The sequence below is a fragment of the Syngnathus scovelli genome, chromosome 1, assembly GCF_024217435.2.
Source record: "Syngnathus scovelli strain Florida chromosome 1, RoL_Ssco_1.2, whole genome shotgun sequence".
NCBI classification, from domain to species: Eukaryota; Metazoa; Chordata; class Actinopteri; order Syngnathiformes; family Syngnathidae; genus Syngnathus; species Syngnathus scovelli.
The window spans coordinates 19,199,671-19,218,300 of record NC_090847.1 but is presented as its reverse complement, the minus strand read 5'-3'; the positions used below and the strand labels follow the sequence as shown (position 1 = coordinate 19,218,300).

The window sequence follows — 18,630 nt, the reverse complement described above, 5'->3', positions numbered from 1 at the left end:
TCATTTAATGTGGCCCGTGAAGACAAATTGTGCATCAAATTCGTGCGTCATTACTAGAATTGCAAATTGTCGTCACTTTTAATAATGTCTTTTTTTTTTTTTTTTAATATTTGACCGGCCGGCGAAAACAATGAGTTTGACACCCCTGGACTAAAGGGTGGGGTGGCCGTGTCTATCACATGGTTTGACCAACCCTGATATAGATTGGCTTTTCGGGAAAACGCAGGCAATTTTCTGAAATTCCAGTTGACCAGAACCTACTTACTGTTGTCTGAAAATAACCTCGTGTTTTCTGGGCTCAGGTAACAACCAATCACGGCTCAACGAGCAAACACCACAGATCCAAACAGGTGAGCCGAGATTGGTCTGAGCTCTGAACAGCAGTGATGTCATTTTCAGTTAACAGCAAGTAGCAAAAGGTACAGTATTAAGTGTAAATGGAAAATAATGAAGTCATGTTACCAAATTATTAGAACACATTTTAACTGAAAATGTCGCAATGAAAAATGTATCCCTTTAAAATATGTTAGTTGGCTGCAGCAAGATTGGTTTATCCACATGAACCTATTTTATTCACTGGTGCTACTTTAAACAAATGAAATAAATTAATACAATTTAAATAAACTGGTCAATGGCAAATTTTAATCAGAGATGGCTTTGTGTGTCTAAATAGATTTTTGACGCTGTTTACAAAAAGAAAGCATTTTTTTGTTTGTTTTTAAGCTTGCTCAATACGGATTTTACTGTCCACTATTTTACTATTATTTTACAATATGCACCAGATCTTAAGAGTATACAGGACATGGGAGTAGGATAACTGTGTGTACACACTCAAAGTGCTATGTAACAGTATTTTCCAATTATTTATGAGTAAAACTGAATACGAGTGTAAATTCACTTACAATAATTTAACGTGTGTTTGATTATTTTTTTGTTTGTTATTCTGTTCAAATGTCAACAAGCAAATTTCAAAAAGGCAATATACACTAATGTGAAACATGAAATACTTTATTGAATTCCAGTTGAAAATCCGATGTTGCAGTGCCTGAGTTTGCATAGATCTTTGGAGAAGACACAATATGGCAGCTGTGTTACCACAGTTATTTCCCAAAGTCTTTAATAGTACCTTAATTATGACCCTTCCCTGTTGCAATGCTTCCCGTCGACCACAATATGCACATAAAGGTCAAGCAACCTATAATCTTCATTTAGACAGTCCATTTTTGAATGAATTAAAATAATGGTGCAATTCAAGAAGGTTTAGCAGACATGAAAAATAAAATTCTATAGGTAAGCAGCAAGGTTTTGGGTACAACAAAAATATCACTACAGCAAAGGGTAGAGATGACAATGTTTTAGAGAATGTTTACAGTATGTACAAAAGTCTTACAATAAAGCTATAAAAAAATCTCAGAAAATATAAGAATGGCCTTAAAAATGACATAAAAAAATGTATGACACATGACTCTCATTCAATTGACATGCAACTCTTCTGAAAGGTGTCAGACTGGTCCCCTTGAGTCCAGTTCAAATTCCAATATCGTCCACAAAAAAAAAAAAAGCATAAGCACTTCAGCACTGGCGTATTTTCTTAATGTAAGATATCCGATGCTTTCTCAGAGGCACCAAGTTTCATCGCTACTGTAAACATTCATGTTTTTCAATTTGTTTTGGGAATAAATACTCCAGCAACTTAACTGCTGATATGAAGTCGTTCACATTTCTTTCCACTTGTCCACCACACACATAGTACATACAACTTAGCCCACAGGTTCAGGTTGTCAAGTATCTTGGTTTACATGATCAAATTGATCCTTAACATCTCCCTGAAGTTCAAGATCTGTAAGAGGTGTATTGAAAATCAGGTCTTCACAACCATAAAAATCTTTTTGATAGACATGGTCATTCATTTAACATGTTCATATTATGATTTTACACTGCATTATATCATTCTAATATGTTTGGCTGCGCAATTGATCAAAATTCAATTACGATTCAGATTATAAGATTCGGCGATTACAAATTGACATAATTGTAAAAAAATGATTTTTAATATATCGAATGCAGTGTTTATTTATGCACGTAAACCATGCTTGAACTTATTTATTGGACCCATTTTTTGTTTTTTAAAATGGCTTGGTCTAAAAGTAACTCGTATAGAAATTTGTGTCTAAATATTTTTCATGTTTTAACATTAACTTGTTTTCCAATATTCCCCCCAAAAAATCAATGATTGTTTCAATAATCATGGTTTCGATTATTACATAATAATCATGCTAAATTTTTTTTTCATAACAGAGCAGTCCTAGTTAGGAGTTGAGTTTCAAAACTGGGATTTAATTTTAATCTACCGTATACAAGTTGAACCTGAGTGCAAGTCGAAGGACCAGCCAAACTATGAAAATAGTGAAACTTTTAGATTTGCAGATGGAGTTTTTTTTTTTTAAATGTTCTTTTAATGTGTTTAAGTTTGTGTTTTGGGCTCACGTCACCTCATTATCTGCTCCATCGGTTCACATTAAACTCATTGGCAGATATCTGATTCGCATCTGAAGATATTTGATTCCATGAATATTTTGCATTTATACTGCCATGACACAAAAATAAATTGTGCCATTTAAGAGAGAATAAAATCAGAATTGGTTCACTTGAGGCACGTAATGTAAACGCAGCCTAAAACGTCAGCAGTTACCTGTTTGGCTTTTTACATCCGACAGATGGAGCCAAAGCAGCCTTTCTCATCAGCAGCGCATCAGCGGTGACCAGTTGGCCTCTCGATTGGTGCTGTAAGTCACAAGAAAAAGACATGCTGTTCATGATTTAGATAAAGCTTTGTGTAAATCCACAAAATACTATTCACCGCTGCCGATCTGCTGTCAGGACAAGTCGGCGGAGGCCTGTTGGGTGGCTCGGGTCGAGGTGTGGAGGGTGAAAGTGCTGATGAAGGTGGCATAGGAGCTTGCTTTTTCCTCAGCTCAGGTTTAAAGGGAGTGTGCAAAGGCTGTCTCTGGATAAGACTCCGAGACTCACTCTGCTGTGCGGCCAACACTGGCACAGGTGGGGGCTTCACGGCAGGACGCACGACACCATGTTTGGGCCGGGTTGGATACGCCTGGCTGAGAGGAGGAGAGACTTTTCCCTGTGGAAAAAAAACAAAAAATGCATTTTATAATGTAAAATGACTGGTGGTTGCTGAAAATTGTGGCAGGTGGATCTCGTAAAAAAAAAAAAAAAAAAAAAAAAAAAAAAAAAAAAAAAAGAAGTATAGTGGTCTTTAACCTGTCCTGTTATCTGCTGAAAATCTTACCTATTCACTGTTTTGTGAATAGGTAAGATATCTTTCTGGCGCCAAGGCCTTGCCTGAGAGTGTTACCTCCATTTTTTGAAAAGCTTTAAACCAATGGCGTCAATGTATTTTTGCAATTCGTGGTTGGGTCCAGTTGTGCCTTGACTGAAGTTTAATTCATCGTAACCACGACCACGTTTGTAAGCAAAAAACTAATTCTGAATAACAAATCATCTTTTCCCATTGAATTGAAATTAATACGTTCCAGCGCTTCTAAAAACACCAATAAACATTTTGGGTTTTTTTTATAAGAAAAATGGCATCCTGTGGTATTATACATTAGAAAAAGGTAATGAATAATAATTTATGCGAAACTAACAAATTAAACAGTTTGTGCCTCATAATTCATTGGACAGTGTGCTGCTCATTCGTGTGCTTACGCATGTAAATCACCATGAAGCCTAACAGAGAACTTGATCCAGAATTATGTTTATACAATAACTTTCAAAAGTCACTTCTGGTGTGATTTGTTACCTGTTGGTCTGAGTCTTGTTTCTTGAGCAAGAATGTTGGGTTGGTGTGACCATTCACATGACCGCCCGCATGCGGAGGCTTGGCTTCGACTGGGACTGAACAACTGGAGGGCACGTCCACAAAATGTTTGGACAAGTCAAGCAAAGTAGTACAAATTCAGCTCTAGATACCTCGGTACTGGTGTTGGAGTTGATGTTTTAAGTGGTTGGAGTTTATGTTTATAGCAACACCACAATCCAACAGCCAAAACAAGAAAGAAAAGCACAGGAAGGACCAGCAGGACTAGAAGGAGCTTGCCTGTCGGAATACAGAGTATGAAAGGAGCGTCGTTCCAATTAAATACTATTCGTACGCTGAAAGTTGTCGTCTCACTGTGAGCGATGACCGGTCCGCTGTCCAGACTCCCGCCCGGGCCCCTCTGGTTACACAGTGGTGGGGCCCAGCCACTTTCACAGTGACAGTTGTGGTTGTTGTTACACAACTGGCAAGAGATGAAGAGACAAGTTTTTGCGAAACAATTTCCTCTCCGAATCTTGCAGTTGTACAACATCTTAGGTCTCTAGAAGCCAATTATTGGGCCACACGATAGTACCAAAAGGACGTTTGTCAAATATGGTTTCCTCGTATAAACAAACGTATTTCATTCGCTGTTAATGCATATTAATCCTTTTTTATGATTATGCCAATTTTGTAATCGGGGAGTGTAATTGATTAATTCACCTCCAAAGTGCGTTTCACAAAAAACTCACCCCATGTCCATTACATTTGGAATGGCAGTCATCAGCTTTGAGGAAAGATGCATTACGGCATTCGCCATTGAAGCAAATCTATTGAAAGTGACATATGAACATTATGGATGGGTTTTTGCATTTTAAATTCAAATATTGGTGTGAAAACATAGACACTGTATAGTGATTTGATAATATTGTAGTCTCACTGAGTCATCTCCACATTTGGTGCCGGTCATAACGAGGCCTGGGTCCAGAGTGTCTCCCTGCACCTCCTCGTCTCTCTGCCCAAGCTTGTAAACGTGTGTTCCCATGCACTGCACCCTCTTGTTGCCCACACTCACTGTAGTCTCGATGCGCACTGCGTTGCTCTCTATTGGCTTGGATGCTGAAGATAAACACTGAATCTTTCCGCATTTAGCATCTCTGACACAAAACAAAGAAAAGGTTTCATGTAAATCGTGAGTTGGCATAGGATAGAAAATATTGTTTGATTTCAATGAAATGATACAATTGTGACCCATGTAGTTGTCAAATATGTGTACTTCACCTGTCCTTACAGCTCCTGTATTTCCCAAACAGATCTTTGCCACAGTTGCCATACATGTCGCCAGCTTCATTGACCTTCTTAAAGCACACGTCGTGGGCGGGACGGCCATCTGTAAAGGACACACACAGCGAGATATTTGACTAAATGATGGAAAGCAGATGGCATCCCTCACTGTTCTGCGTGGGACTCCTGTGATACAACAAAGACGCCCCGGGGGAGGCGGTGTGAACTTGGACACCAGCCAACAACAAATCCTGAGGCTCTGTCAGTGATGGGAACGTCTGACCTCTGCTGCAACCTTCAAACACTTCATGTAGTACTCAAAAATCATTTGTCTACATTGAAAAAAAAATATGTTGAAGTTATTCAATTTTATTTCATTGAGTGGTTGCACAAAATAAAATCACCTTCATCCAGATGCATTTTGAAGTGGATGTATAGTCTACTTAAAAAAAAAATCCTGGCTCCGCTTTTTTTTTAGCTGTAGCTGTTAAATTTCCTTAAAAATTATATCTGGATGCAGATTATAGTTTTTGCAACCACTTGAGGAAATAAAATTGAGTAAATTCAACGAAAACCTTTTTCAGTTTTTAAACCATAAATATCTTTTCATTTTTAACCAAACCTCAAGGCTTGATTGAGCTCATGTATTTTTTCTTTCACCGTGCAGCTAAAGTACAGAAAACGTAAAGTAATGGTTGCCTGTGCCCTGTGATTGATTGCCTGACAGTCCACGGTACTCTGCCTTTTGCATAAAGCTGGGATAGGCTCTGTGACCCTAAAGAGAATAAGCAGCATTGAAAGTGGATTAAATAACAACAATCATAATAATGATGGTGTTTTACTCATTCCCCAAAATTGTTGTGGTTCTCAACAGGTTGGACCAGCACCACTTATTTTGCAGTCCAGCGTGTTTGCAAAGACTCCAAGTAGTGCTAGAATCAACCACAAGTGGGAGCTAATGTAGCAGTACAAGCTCAGGACTTGATCGTTTCCCATGGACTGCTTGAATTTTCAGAAAAATAAAAGGTACCTCTGATAAATGACTTGTCAAAAGATTCTTTATGGTACATAATATGATTCATATCAATGGGCGAACGGTTCACCCACCTCGACCCCAAAGGGAGCGGCACTGTTGCTCCAGTGTGAGGCACATGCCCGTGTAACAGTAGGCCTTCCCATCTGCGCATGATGTGCCATCCACCAGGTAGAAGTTAGCAGGGCAAGACTCAGTCTTGCCATCGCAGTACTCGGCCAAGTCACACTGGCCTGATGGGGCTCGACACAGCACTCCTGGGCTCTTCAGCTTAACAGGAAGGGGAAATTGGACGTGATACACTGGTCACATGACTGTCACAATGTTTACAAGGTTCGTACCTTGCAGTTATGACAACAGACACCATGAGCGCACTCGGCTCCAGCTTTTAAAGTGCAGTTGTTTGCATTACAGCAGGGACTGGTACACTCCTGAAAAGAAAATGATGGTGAGTCCTTTCATCATCAAAACTAATAGTGCACTGATACCAACGCACTGACCTCTTCCTCTCCACAGTCACATTCCTCCCCATCTTCCAGGTAGCCGTTGCCGCAGCGCTGTCCTCCATACATGGCTTTGGTGTTTGGCTCGTTGAAGAGACACTTTCCACCTCCGGAGCTCAAGTAGCCCTTGAGCTCCCGCATGTTACACGCATTAAACACTCGTGGAAATGGGTGCCTGCGAGACGTACAGTAGGCTATCAATGAAAACAATTGCATGGTAATAGGACATTTTATTAGGTACACCTGTGCAATCAAATGAGATGGACTGTAAGAGGAATATCAAATATTTGGCCCTTAAAAGATATTAATGCTCAGTTTTGAATTAATATTGTATTTACAGAACCGTGTGTATAATTTTTCATTATTATTTTTTATATGTTGCAAACATGCTGCTGTAAAGGCCAGTTCTGCTTTGTTGGAGATCTGAACAGAGCAACAAATCAAAATATTGACATAATTGAAGACATTTTATTTCATGATCAGCGCTCTACTGAGAGGCATTTAAGTTAAATACGGTCGCTGTATAATGAACTCAAAACTTTTGTATGATACTTAATTGTAGTTTATAATCCACCACTCAAAAAAAAAAGCCAGTGTTACCCTGTAGCAGCTGCCATGATGCAACCCCCGTCCTCAGCTTTGGCCTGGCAGCAGCCAGCGCTGTCATGACTCATACCGAAGTTATGGCCCATCTCATGCGCCATGGTGGCGGCGACGCCAACAGCTGACTCCGAATGGTCCTTTTCCACAATCACAGGTGCAGAGACACATTTCAACGTTGATGATTTGAACTGATGCGCAGTCTCCTCATGACACTTAACTATGCTAAAATTCCATTAATAAATTAATCTACATTGTCATCGGCTATCTGTTTCTCACCGTGTTCACTCCTCCAGACTGGTATTCAGAGCACATGGCTCTGAGAGGCGCTAACCCGATGGTGGTGCCCAGGAATGACTTTCCCCTGCAGACACAAAGTGCACAATAGTTCGAGAGTTCCAGATTGGATTGAAAACTTCAAAACTTACTGCCTAACAAACTTGAAACTCCTGCGTGTGATATATTGAAGTATCTCACAAGAACAACTTCCTGTTGTCATCATCCAATTCTAACTGTCATGATCAAAAATCAAGTTAACATCGAGCGGGTGGACACTAACGTGATGAGCTGAGCGTTGTCATTGTGGAGTATGTGAAGCTGTTTGCGTCTCCAGGAGAGGAACGCCGCCAGGGTGCTGTGCGGGTTGTCGGACACGTTGATCATGTCCTGGCTGGTCCACACCTCAAGACCGATCAGCGCCACGCGGATGCTCAAAGCTTTGTAGTACTGTGTGTGTGTGTTCGTGTGTGTGTGTTCAGTGTATTGACAGAAAGAGAAATGTTAATAAATATACTAATAGTACTTGTAGTGTGTAGACTTCACACAGAAAGGTTACCTTGTCAACTAAGTTGGCAGCTTCCAGTAATTTCAGTTGGGTCTTCTCGAGACTACTCCCATGTTTGTCAAACTGAAACCCACATATGGTTAACAGCAAATAAGACACACCCATACATTATTCTTCATTTTTCCAATGAAAAAAAACAACTTGTGAGCCCCAAATAGTATGTTTAATGTTTATCATTCAAAATATATCTTTTTTGCAATAGTGTAAATAGAACTTCATTGCATAGCTTTATGAGAACGGTACAAAAAAACTAGAAATAGTTCTCGGTATGACACTACTAAGTGCTAGCTTTATACTAATATACAGGTGATGCTCAAACAATTAAACTTTACAGAAATGTTCATTTATTTCAATAATTCAATCCCAAGAGTGAAACTCTTATTATACAAATTCATTCATTAAAGACATACAAAATTACAAACACTTTTCAGAAGGCCAATTACTACCTGATTCTGATACGAAAAATATTTTGCATAGTTTCCGATTCTGAATTGAACTACTGAAACAAATGGAGTTTTCCACAATATTTTACTGTATATTGAGATGCACTTGTGCGTATTAAATACAGGGTGACCTTAATTTGTGGCTTGACCGATATTGTCATCAAATAATAATCATATACAAAACACAATATAAGATCCAGTCTCCTCCTGACCCTCAACAATCAATTCCTCACAAGTGACCAAGTTCTCAAGAATCATATTTGAATTCGACTATAAATGTCTTGAAATAATTACAGTCAGCAATAAAAGAAACATCTAGTGTTCTCATGAAATCTTCTCAAATATTTGACTATAAACATGCACATCTAAAATAATGACATTATTCATACCTCAGCCTTGTCTGCCACCAACAGCAGCTCCACGTATTTCATATTCAGACTCAAGTCTCTTCGTTCCTTTAATTGATTGACATCATAGTTAGAAAATAAATCTCTGGTTTCAGTCTGCACTGTATTTCTTCAGCTGACACTCACCCTGAAGCTCTGTGCTGATGTCATCCCATGGAGGAAGGTGCCAACAGCCTCTTCGTTACTATGGCGCTGCAGACAGTTTCTAGGAGGTAGATGGAGACTCTCGGCTCGGAAAACGGCGTGCTGAGGCATTGCCGTAGAGACGGGCTCAATGAGGTAGCTGACGCTTGCGTTTAGAGAAATTAGACCCCTGAGGGAAATAAAAAGTCTGCTCACAGACCCAATCAGCAGTTGCAAATCAACATGGATGTGCATTGCTAATCCATTCTTTTACAAATAATCGGGGGGAAAAAAGACTCAAGCATAATTTATACCCATTATTCTAACATCGGTCATATCTTTTTTTGTTTCTCATCTATTTATTGGCACTGAGAGAGTGTCGAAAGTGTAAGCTGGGGGGTTTTCGGCGGTATCACATTTCAATAAATAAAGAAACGTGAGAAAACGTTCTGTTCTCGGTAGTCATAATTTAAAAAATTCAATCGTTTATTTTAATTGTAAACAAATGTATGCTTAGATCATATCTGACGAGTTTAGAGGCAAAAAACATTTTAATGGGGTCAGGTACAAACTGTAGACACAAAAGCAGCTCAAGCAGCTGCACTAAACATCTGGAGAGGTCTGACACCCACCCGTGCGCCCATCCACGCCTGAGAAGCTTTATTAGAATTCACGTTAATGCTGCCCGAAGTCAGGTGGGGTCGGCTCTAACAAGGCGCGACTCTTGTGAAGATAAAACGGTTCAGAAAATGGATGGATGGATGGATAAACAATACAGTTAATATTTAAAGGTAATATGTAATGTTTCATGTTCAAACTACTGAATGTTGTGTGTATTCTCTCATTTTGAAATTGATGCCTGCAACACTCTCCACAAAAGGCTGGGACTGAGGCATCAAGAGTCTGGGAATGTTCAGGAATGCACACACGTGCAAACCAATTAGCTGGAAAGCCTCAATGGTTCATGAGGCTTCATTTCACCATGTCATGTCATGATTGGTATTGGGGGGGGGTGTTAGTGCCCATGGCATGAGTGGCATGGGTAACTGTGTAGGCACGATCAATCATGCAAGTCTCACACACAGCCGCACAATTGCGGTTGGAAGACCATCTCCAAGGGCCAACTTCACAGAGGCCAACTTTACATCAGCTGCAAGTGGAGATCTTTTTGCAGTTTCTTACAATTGTACAATTGAGCCAGTTTATGCTTCTGCCATAAAGACTGTGATGAATTGAAAGAAGGTTTTTCTTACCTCAGACCTGAGCATGTGCTGACCGCCACACTGGAACCATCTACACCCACAACTTCTCCGTGGTACAGACAGTGATTCTGGAACAGCAAAAAAAAAAAAAAAAAAAATGAATATAAACATTCAGCTCAATGTACAACCGTCCCCATACTTGGTTAATCCTCATTGTCATCCACATAACTGAAACATTCCATGTCACTTATGACAGGATTATTTACATGTCCTCGTTGCCATGAAGGATCTCCAAAGTGTTTCACAACTTACCATGTTGACGGGGGAGAAGGACCTGCGACTTCCGTCCCGAGTATACCATATTTGCTGATATCCGGGGGTCAACAGCTGCCTGAAGAAAGACATTTCATTATAGTACATATTCAAACAGACATTCATTTTACTGAAGGATTTTACAGTACTGCATTTCTAAGCACTTTGTGCAATAGGATCAGCCAACTCATGCTGATTCAGAAACTCTCCATGTGGTTTCTTTTCTGTTGAACCAATTTCATTAATGGGGTTGTCAGAGAAAGCATGGTAAGAAACACTTAAAGCTGATGCAGCAAATGGTCCAGAGCACTACTGGCATTGATGCAGCTGATCTGTTGATAACTGCTAGTTGCTCGACATAAGTGCACAACTAAAGATACCGTATTTTAAAAGAAAAATCTTAATTAATTGATGGAGCAGCCATCTGTCGATAGGGAGTGCATGGGATTGAATTTGTATTAGTAATAGAAGTGCAAGTAGTGGTAGTAATTGTAATGGTATGCACCAATAAGAATGCAATTTACTATTAATAAACTGCAACATAAATAAATGAATATGCCCTGCTGCCACCAACTGGCAAACAATTCAGTCATCTGGAAGAGGCTTTGGCGCATCCACAAGCAGTACATAGAATGGGTGGAGGGGCAGAAAATGAATTGTGTACTGGCACACGGTCAGTATTCAAACCATCTGCAGTACGCACTGTTTACGTATCATGAGCTGTGCGCATACTAAAACAGACCATGTCAAAGGTTTACACAAAGAGCGTTATACTTATCCAGATGTTTGTATGCAGTCTTCCTCCCTGTCTCAATCAACCCATCCTTCCTGTTTTCATTCACAAACTTTCCCTGCTCAACAGCTGTTTTTCTCTCTCTCCAAATAACCCACTTCTTATTCCTTCTATCATATAGTTTTGCTAATATCCATTAAACCATCTGGAGCTATGACGCAATGAGAATAGACAAAGAAGTGATGCTGGATTAGACTGGGGTCTCAAGCACATATGGAACACATCCACGGTGCTGCTCTTCCTTTTTATTTTGGATTTCTCTTAATGCTTCTTTCACAGTCGGAAGCTTTGCAGAGTCATTGCAGGGGGATATCTCCTTAAATATCATTATATTCCTTTTCCTGCTCTGCCAGATGAAAAGTAGTAGAGCGCCAGAGATGAACGTTTTAGTCATTTTAGCTCTCATTCTGCGTCTTCACCACTGTATAAGAAGCGTCACATACTATAGTCTGACTGAGTTGCAACCTAAGACTGTCAGGGGAACATTTTTAACCGTCCATCCTTTAATTTCCCTATATTAGGGTCCCAGTTGAGTTAGAGTGTATCACAGCAGAGCCAATCAAAAACACATAGATAGGGGTATTCAACTTCAGAGGTTCTTCTGCGTTTCCCCGAAAATCATTTTAGTCACTAATAAAAGAAAGAATGTGAACAAGGGGATTTTTCTTTATCCTCCCATCAGGATTCCGAAAAGACATGTCACTTGAAACAATGGTTGTCTGTTGATGTAGTCACAAAGCGAGTAATAGACGTTACCAGAGAACTTGGCCAATGAGAGAACTTAAAAGATTTGGTAGTAATGAAGCTCAATGATGTCACCGTCCCAGTCTAGCTCATTAACAATTCCTTTGGTTCCCCGAAATATTCCCAACATGCTCTCAGCTCATGTAATATTCACCATCGCTCATGGTGGCAGAATTACACATAAATCGAAGGATGATAGACTGGGTTTTAGCTCGGTGCTGTTTTCATAATCGCACAGGATGGATGATCTCTTGCGCTCTAAATTTATGATCCTATACTGCTCCTTAGGGAGTGCGGGCTGTTAACACTGCCAACTCATGACGTACAGGCATAACATGCCTTGAATAAAATTATATACTCACTCCTTGAGAAAAACTATTGAATTAACATACAAATTACAATGAGGAAACCGTGTATTTGCTGCATTACAAATATTTAAATGAGGTTTGGTTGCAATTTAAATTATGTATTGCTGTAAAAACTAAGGCATAAAAAATGGCCTTTGAAATGATCTGTTCTAAACGATATAAAAATAATATGAAAAGATAATTCACAGAAACACAATAAAATTAAACATATCGTTTAAAAATGGTCACGACTTTTTTCATTTTTAACTTGGTTCCCTGAAGATTTATCAATGTACGTACATATGCATTATTTTTTAAATATTCATTGTTATTTATCATATGTCATTCTTATTTGGTGAATAGAAAATGTATTGATGGATAGAAAAATCTGATTCTAGGTGTTTCCATGAATTGGTCAGAAAATCTTCTAAAAATTTTCAGGGATACGAATACTTTTTAAAATCTCTTAAATTGACATTTGAATAATTATTTTGTCATTTTTAACTAAAATGTACTCATCCATCAAAAAGTAAATTTGAGCGCAAGTAAGTTGAGGCTTATTCAATACTTGTATAAGGAAATGTGTGTATTTAAGTTTAACATCCAGGTTATTTTTCTTTCAACTATATCTATACATAGAAAAAAATCTATATTTTTTTTCAACTATATTTATACACAGAAAAATAGAAATAGGTTCAACTTGAGGCTCAACCAAGGATCAGTTGAATTTGTACACAAGAATCAACAACACAAGTATGAAAACCAATCTACCAGTATTTTACGGTGACGAGAAAGATGAAGAAAGCCAGTTGGGCAAAAAAAGGTTACTAAACGCACATTTCTACATTTTTCTTTATCTTACCAAACCCCTTGAGCTGGGCACACTTGCTCTATAACACATTACATTGCACGCAGCACAAATGCCAATTCACTTCTGGGTCTGAATTTAAAAGCCTTTCAATTTAATTCTATGCTGCTAAATGACGCGAGCCCTCTTTAATGAAGACTATTTAACAAATGGGTGAATAAATGTGCAAGCCTTAGGGGACTTTGCAGAGTTTGGATGTGGTCCAGGATGAGGACAGATGCTGTGAGTGAGGAGCACATTGCTGCCTGGTCTGTCAGTGAGACAAAGACTCGGTTCAGCTTCTGTCGGGAAGGCGGGAAGCAATGTGAAAGTACTTTGGAGATAGTGAAAGGGGGGGGTGAAGAGAAGGGAAGGCGGTGTGGGCTAATGCATTAGGGTCAGTGGGTCGCATTCTCTCATCGTATCAGATGACATCACCGCACACAAGGACAGGGAGGCAGAAGGCCGATGCTTGGCAGTGAAAGATTTATAAGCTTTTACCGCACGCCAAATCACTCGGCCCGTGCGTTAGTCATGACCAAGCACAGACGTCTGCAGGCTGGCGTTTGAGCAGACTAAACATAAAGTGAACCAGGGACGAGCAAAGACATCTCCTACTTTATGATCCCTAACCCCAGTAATCCATCAGGTCCAGGCTATGAGCCTTGTTTGTGTATTCTGTGAGCATTAGCTTTGTTTGTGTATGGTCACAGAGTGTGACACCAGAGCTCTGGGGAATGTCAGAGGAGAGGAAAAAGAAAGGCGGATGGGCTGCCCCTTTTTTGCACGAGGTGAAGTCGGCAGGATGGGAAAGGGGACAATGATTGCCGCATCTGATCAAGGGGAGCATTTGCTTCAAGTAGGTGTCTTCCGTTATTGGTTTTATACTGCCGATTACAATACCGATCATCCATCAATGAGATTCACCGATACGGATTTCAGTACCCATCACATAGATTGGCAGTCCGCTTTTCTATTTGAGAGCTGCTGACTGATTGTTTTAATGATTGATTAATATTTATTTATTTTTTGTTGAAAAAAAAAAAAGCATTCTTTCCAAATATCCCTTCCTTTGTTAAATACAGACAGGACAGCATTTCAAATTGACAGTGTTTAAAATGCACAAACATAGTATATTATGATTGAGTTGAAGCTTAGGCTGTAAGGAATGGGGGGATGAAGGGGATCACATAATGAGCTGTCGATGATCGTGTTTTGTGATCGAAAATGGAACACATTGATCAACTTATGTGAGTGTCAGTTTCAGTTCAGTTTAAATTTCAAAGGTTAGATGTTGTATAGTTCTTGTCACACGCTTATCTTAAAACACTGTGTACAGCTGTTGCTCATACCCTTTTGAAGGTGGAGGTAGAATGTCCAAAATGGAGGCAAGCAGGCATGCAGGCCGAGGGAGAGAGGCAATGGCAGGCAGGCAAAGGTGGTAGGCCAAGCAAGGAAAGGGGGGAGGGCGAATGGCAGGCAGGCAAACAGGTGGCACACAGGTACAAATCCAAATTGTTTGTAATTCAACTAAGGTTTCAACATAAAGGGTTCCAAGAAGTAAACTAAAGTTTGTTTTCTAAATTCCAAGTTTCAAGTTCCAGAAATTACAAGCTTGGAGCAGACTTGAAGTAGCTTGAAGCGGCCTTTTAGCAGTAAAAAACGATGTCACTACTATCTTCCTTCTTTGTCTAACTGAGACTGCCTACCAAGTGGGAGCAGCCTATTTACCTGATCAGGTGACTGATCAGGTGACCAAAGGCTTTGTCAAATAAAAGGTCATGACCCAAGGCCAGCGAATCTTAAACAAAAATAAGAATTTAAGCTAAGGAAACTATATTATAACTTATAAAGGACAATTAAAAACATCCGCTCTTTAGTTCAAATTGTGGATTATTTCTATTCAGCATTTGGTACCACCTAAAAAATGAATTAAAAAAAAAAAAAACAGTTGCTGGACGCTATATGCTGCTGTAAATAGCACTCAAGGAAATCCTAGGTGCCACGTGTAGCATTAGTATTATGTTTTATCACATTATTAGTGTGTTTAAATTTTCCTTTTTTTTTTTTTTTTACAGTACTTTTCCTGCTCTTTGAGGCAGCAAACCAGTCCATAGCTGGCCGTTAACCAAATCACATCCGTTCATTAAGATATAAGCTCAGGCAGATGCACAAACAAACGAAAAAAGGAAGATAATAAATAAATTGAGTCTGGTCACTGTCCACCCCTAAAGAGCTGTAGAAACAAGTTAACCCTTCTCATGTGTCTGAATACATTATTTTAACTATCAGCTCTCTGACAGACGCAAACTGTTATAAAACTTGATGTTGCCCAGCACACAGCCAATTTTAATGTGACCCAACACAGAGACCTCTGTTCTGCATTAAACCCGTGTTCCGGATGCAATCATAACATATTCTTCACATGACTTCTCGACGCTTGACTTCACCCCCGCTTCAGCTAATTAAATTGAAGCTCGTAACATGTTGAAAAAGTTTATGTGCCTAGAAACCAAGAAGTTGCTCAAAAATAGTTTCCAAACATTTCTGGGCAGTAATTGACTAATGTAAGACATTGAGACATGCTCTCTTTTTTTGCGTGTTTCCCTCCCCATCCAGTAGCTACATTCGTGAGTGATTGATGAAGCATCCCTGCCCAGAAGGAAATATAAGAGAATGACCACCTGCTGGGGAGGGAGCACATAGGGGGTAACTCCCCAAGGGCAAGTCAGTCAGACAGACTGGAGTCATGACTTGTCAATTGTATTTGTATGTGTGTGTGTGTGTGTGTGTGTGTGAGGTACGGTGAAGTAATGAAGGGCTTACATTAGTGGTTCTTCTAATGTTCAGTGAAGCCTCCGATTGCTCGTGCGTGTTCGGTTGTTACTGCACACATCTTAAGAGCGATAAATGAAAACTTGCCAAGCTACCACACTGTCCATTAAATAAAACACTGTCTTATCAGTTGAAAAATATCACTCTGATTGGACAGGAAGCACTCAAGACCAACAGATTATGGGATGTTAAAGGCACAGCCTGACTTCCTGTTAGCCAAAAAGCAAACAGATCGGGTGTCAATACAACACTCTGTCGTCCAAACACATCACCGGTCATCTCCATCTGTGCAAAGTGGAGGCCCTGACATCATCCAGGTGTCAAAGCGTCAAATAAAATCTGGTCAAACAAACAAGCTGAATAAATGCCTGCAAAAATACCCGTGTCCAAAAGACTCACTGATTTCTCTCCAGGTGCAGCCGAAGGTGCTGGCCCTCCACTGAGATGACAACTTCAGCCTCGGGAGGATGCTGGAAAAGAAATAGAAGCAACTCAAAGCTATGAAAAAAACATGCCATTGTGTTTTAGATCACCTTGTGACGTTAAGATAGTGAGAGTGCCTCACCTCTCTGTTGGCAGACCTGCTGTGCCTGTGAGGATGCAGCCAAACAGGATAGGTGATCTCATAGCTCTCCACCGCAGCGCTTTCTCCTGCAAAAAGTTGTAGCTTCACATGGCTGCATACTGTACACACTGGTTAGAAGATGAATGTGGTCAAAGGGTCTACCAGAGATGAATACCATTTAAATTCACTGTATTTTACCTTGCTGTTTGCAGCGGGTGGATGGATGAAGTTCAGGACACAAATTCGAAAAGTTGTTCCTCCTTGGAATGTATCCATCTATATTCTTTAACTCTTATTCTCACCTCTCAGCTGACTGGCCAAGAGGCAGGGTACATTGTGGCAGACGCCAGCCAATTAATTGGCACATAAACGCGAACAAAAGAAAAATCTTGACGTTGTTCCTGTTTATTGTTTCGGTGATACTACATGGTTCTACTGCTTTATTGGCAAGGCATGTGCATTATTTACATTAACAGCTGATGTAATAGCACACCACTTGTCTATTGTGGTACTACTTCCACCAGGGGTATTTCTGGAAGCACCACAGGAATGATGCTATATCCAAAACCAGTTGACTTTGCACTATGTAGGATTAGATTGTAGATTGCACATAGCGAGGGCATGCTGTCAGTTTTGTCAAAAGCGATATTATCTTAAGACCACTGAGTGTATACTGTTATAAGCAGCAATTTTTTTCATGCAACTTTCATGAATAGCCTACCTCTTTAATGCATTTAACTGTTTAAGGCTACATAGAAGTTACAGTCTATTGCTTCCTTTATATAATTATGAGCGTCAAATGCAACGAAGAGTGAACGCACCTTTGAGAATTAAATTTATGGATGTAAACAAGAGACACTCACGTCGGCCAACAGCGGCTTGCGCAGCCGACTGAATCCAGTGGAGGAGCGCTAGGAGGCACAAGCACAAGAGAGAGGATGGCGCGCCATGGAGAGGACGCGGAGGAGGAGGACGCATCCTAAACGCAAGAGGCTCCAAGTGGACTTGGACGGGAGAGTCATCAATGTACTCGCTGGCTGAGATTGCTCACATCCGACCCAAGGAGACTCTCCGTCGGTGTGACATGACGAGGTGACGCTCCTCTGGGGGATGATGGACATTCTGCTTGAGCCCTCCCCTTCAAGTGCACGCGCGTTGACACGCATGCGCGCGTCCAAGCAAGACATCACGACGGGTAGAAATCCGAATGATAAAAAACTATACTGTTTACCTCTTAAGTGGTTTTCCAGCAATATTTCCACACAATAATTTGAAAAAAGATATGCAACTCTATTAATACAACTGTATTAATACAAATCATTGCCAGTGTTTACATTTTAAAGTGACCACTTTTTCAACACTGCTAGAAAATCAGAACGTCCCATCACCGCGGAGATCTTTTTAGAACAGGCCACCTCGTTTTACGACCCCTGCTTAGAGAATCTGTGGTCTTCTTTTTTGCTTTTGAAGTCATTTCTATAGTACATATACGTGCTGTAGTTGTAAAGTTGAAATTAAATTATACAGCTCTTATAAAGCTCTTCTTTACTGGCAGATTATCAAATTGAACTTTTATTGGTTTAACTGTTATCCCTCAAAATAATATCAACAATGTGTCTTTGACACATCAGAAATTAGAAGTAAGATCAGGTATTGAATTAGCTGAATTATTATTTTGTGGTGTCCAAGTACAAAAAAAAAAAGATCACTGCACCTCTAATAGTACAATGGAACATATTTTGTTGATGGTAAAACATGCATGTACCTTTATTCATTATAACTACAAAACTGTAATTGCACAATATTATTTCATACACCTAGTGGACACCTGGTACTCACTGATGAGTAACATCCACTACATCGGGAAGTACATATGATATTACTAACAAGTTTCAACTAGCAAGCTCAAATGTAACTGCATAGTGCCTTTA

The 18,630-nt window shown here is 39.8% G+C and overlaps 1 protein-coding gene across 2 annotated transcripts; it reads right to left on the bottom strand.

The window, feature by feature from the left end:
- Nucleotides 1-992: 992 nt before the first annotated feature.
- Nucleotides 993-17,842, bottom strand: adam19b (ADAM metallopeptidase domain 19b). Of its 2 annotated transcripts, XM_049745008.2 has the most exons (23): nt 17,563-17,842; nt 16,700-16,785; nt 16,534-16,604; nt 10,569-10,647; nt 10,308-10,384; nt 9,058-9,244; nt 8,914-8,979; nt 8,073-8,144; nt 7,797-7,963; nt 7,517-7,601; nt 7,238-7,377; nt 6,635-6,812; nt 6,476-6,565; nt 6,209-6,404; nt 5,099-5,207; nt 4,758-4,974; nt 4,570-4,647; nt 4,193-4,301; nt 3,991-4,117; nt 3,821-3,923; nt 2,861-3,139; nt 2,693-2,784; nt 993-1,840 (listed from the first exon to the last, which is right to left on the bottom strand). In XM_049745008.2, exons 1-23 carry the CDS (start codon nt 17,675-17,677, stop codon nt 1,834-1,836), a joined length of 2,730 nt encoding a protein of 909 aa, XP_049600965.1. In that variant the 5' UTR covers nt 17,678-17,842; the 3' UTR covers nt 993-1,833. The 2 variants fall into 2 exon arrangements, with proteins under 2 accessions (XP_049600965.1, XP_049600973.1); XM_049745016.2 differs by lacking the exons at nt 16,534-16,604; nt 16,700-16,785; nt 17,563-17,842 and adding an exon at nt 14,911-15,100.
- Between the last annotated feature and the right edge of the window lie 788 nt (nt 17,843-18,630).

What these genes read in the sequence shown, in the direction of transcription:
- adam19b (XM_049745008.2), bottom strand. Translation starts at nt 17,677, where the DNA reads ATGCGTCCTCCTCCTCCGCGTCCTCTCCATGGCGCGCCATCCTCTCTC. An exon ending in TACAGGAGCTGTAAGGACAG is followed by an intron (nt 4,975 to 5,098) that starts GTGAAGTACACA and finishes GTTTTGTGTCAG; the next exon opens with AGATGCTAAATGCGGAAAGA. An exon ending in CTGACAGCAGATCGGCAGCG is followed by an intron (nt 2,785 to 2,860) that starts GTGAATAGTATT and finishes TGTGACTTACAG; the next exon opens with CACCAATCGAGAGGCCAACT.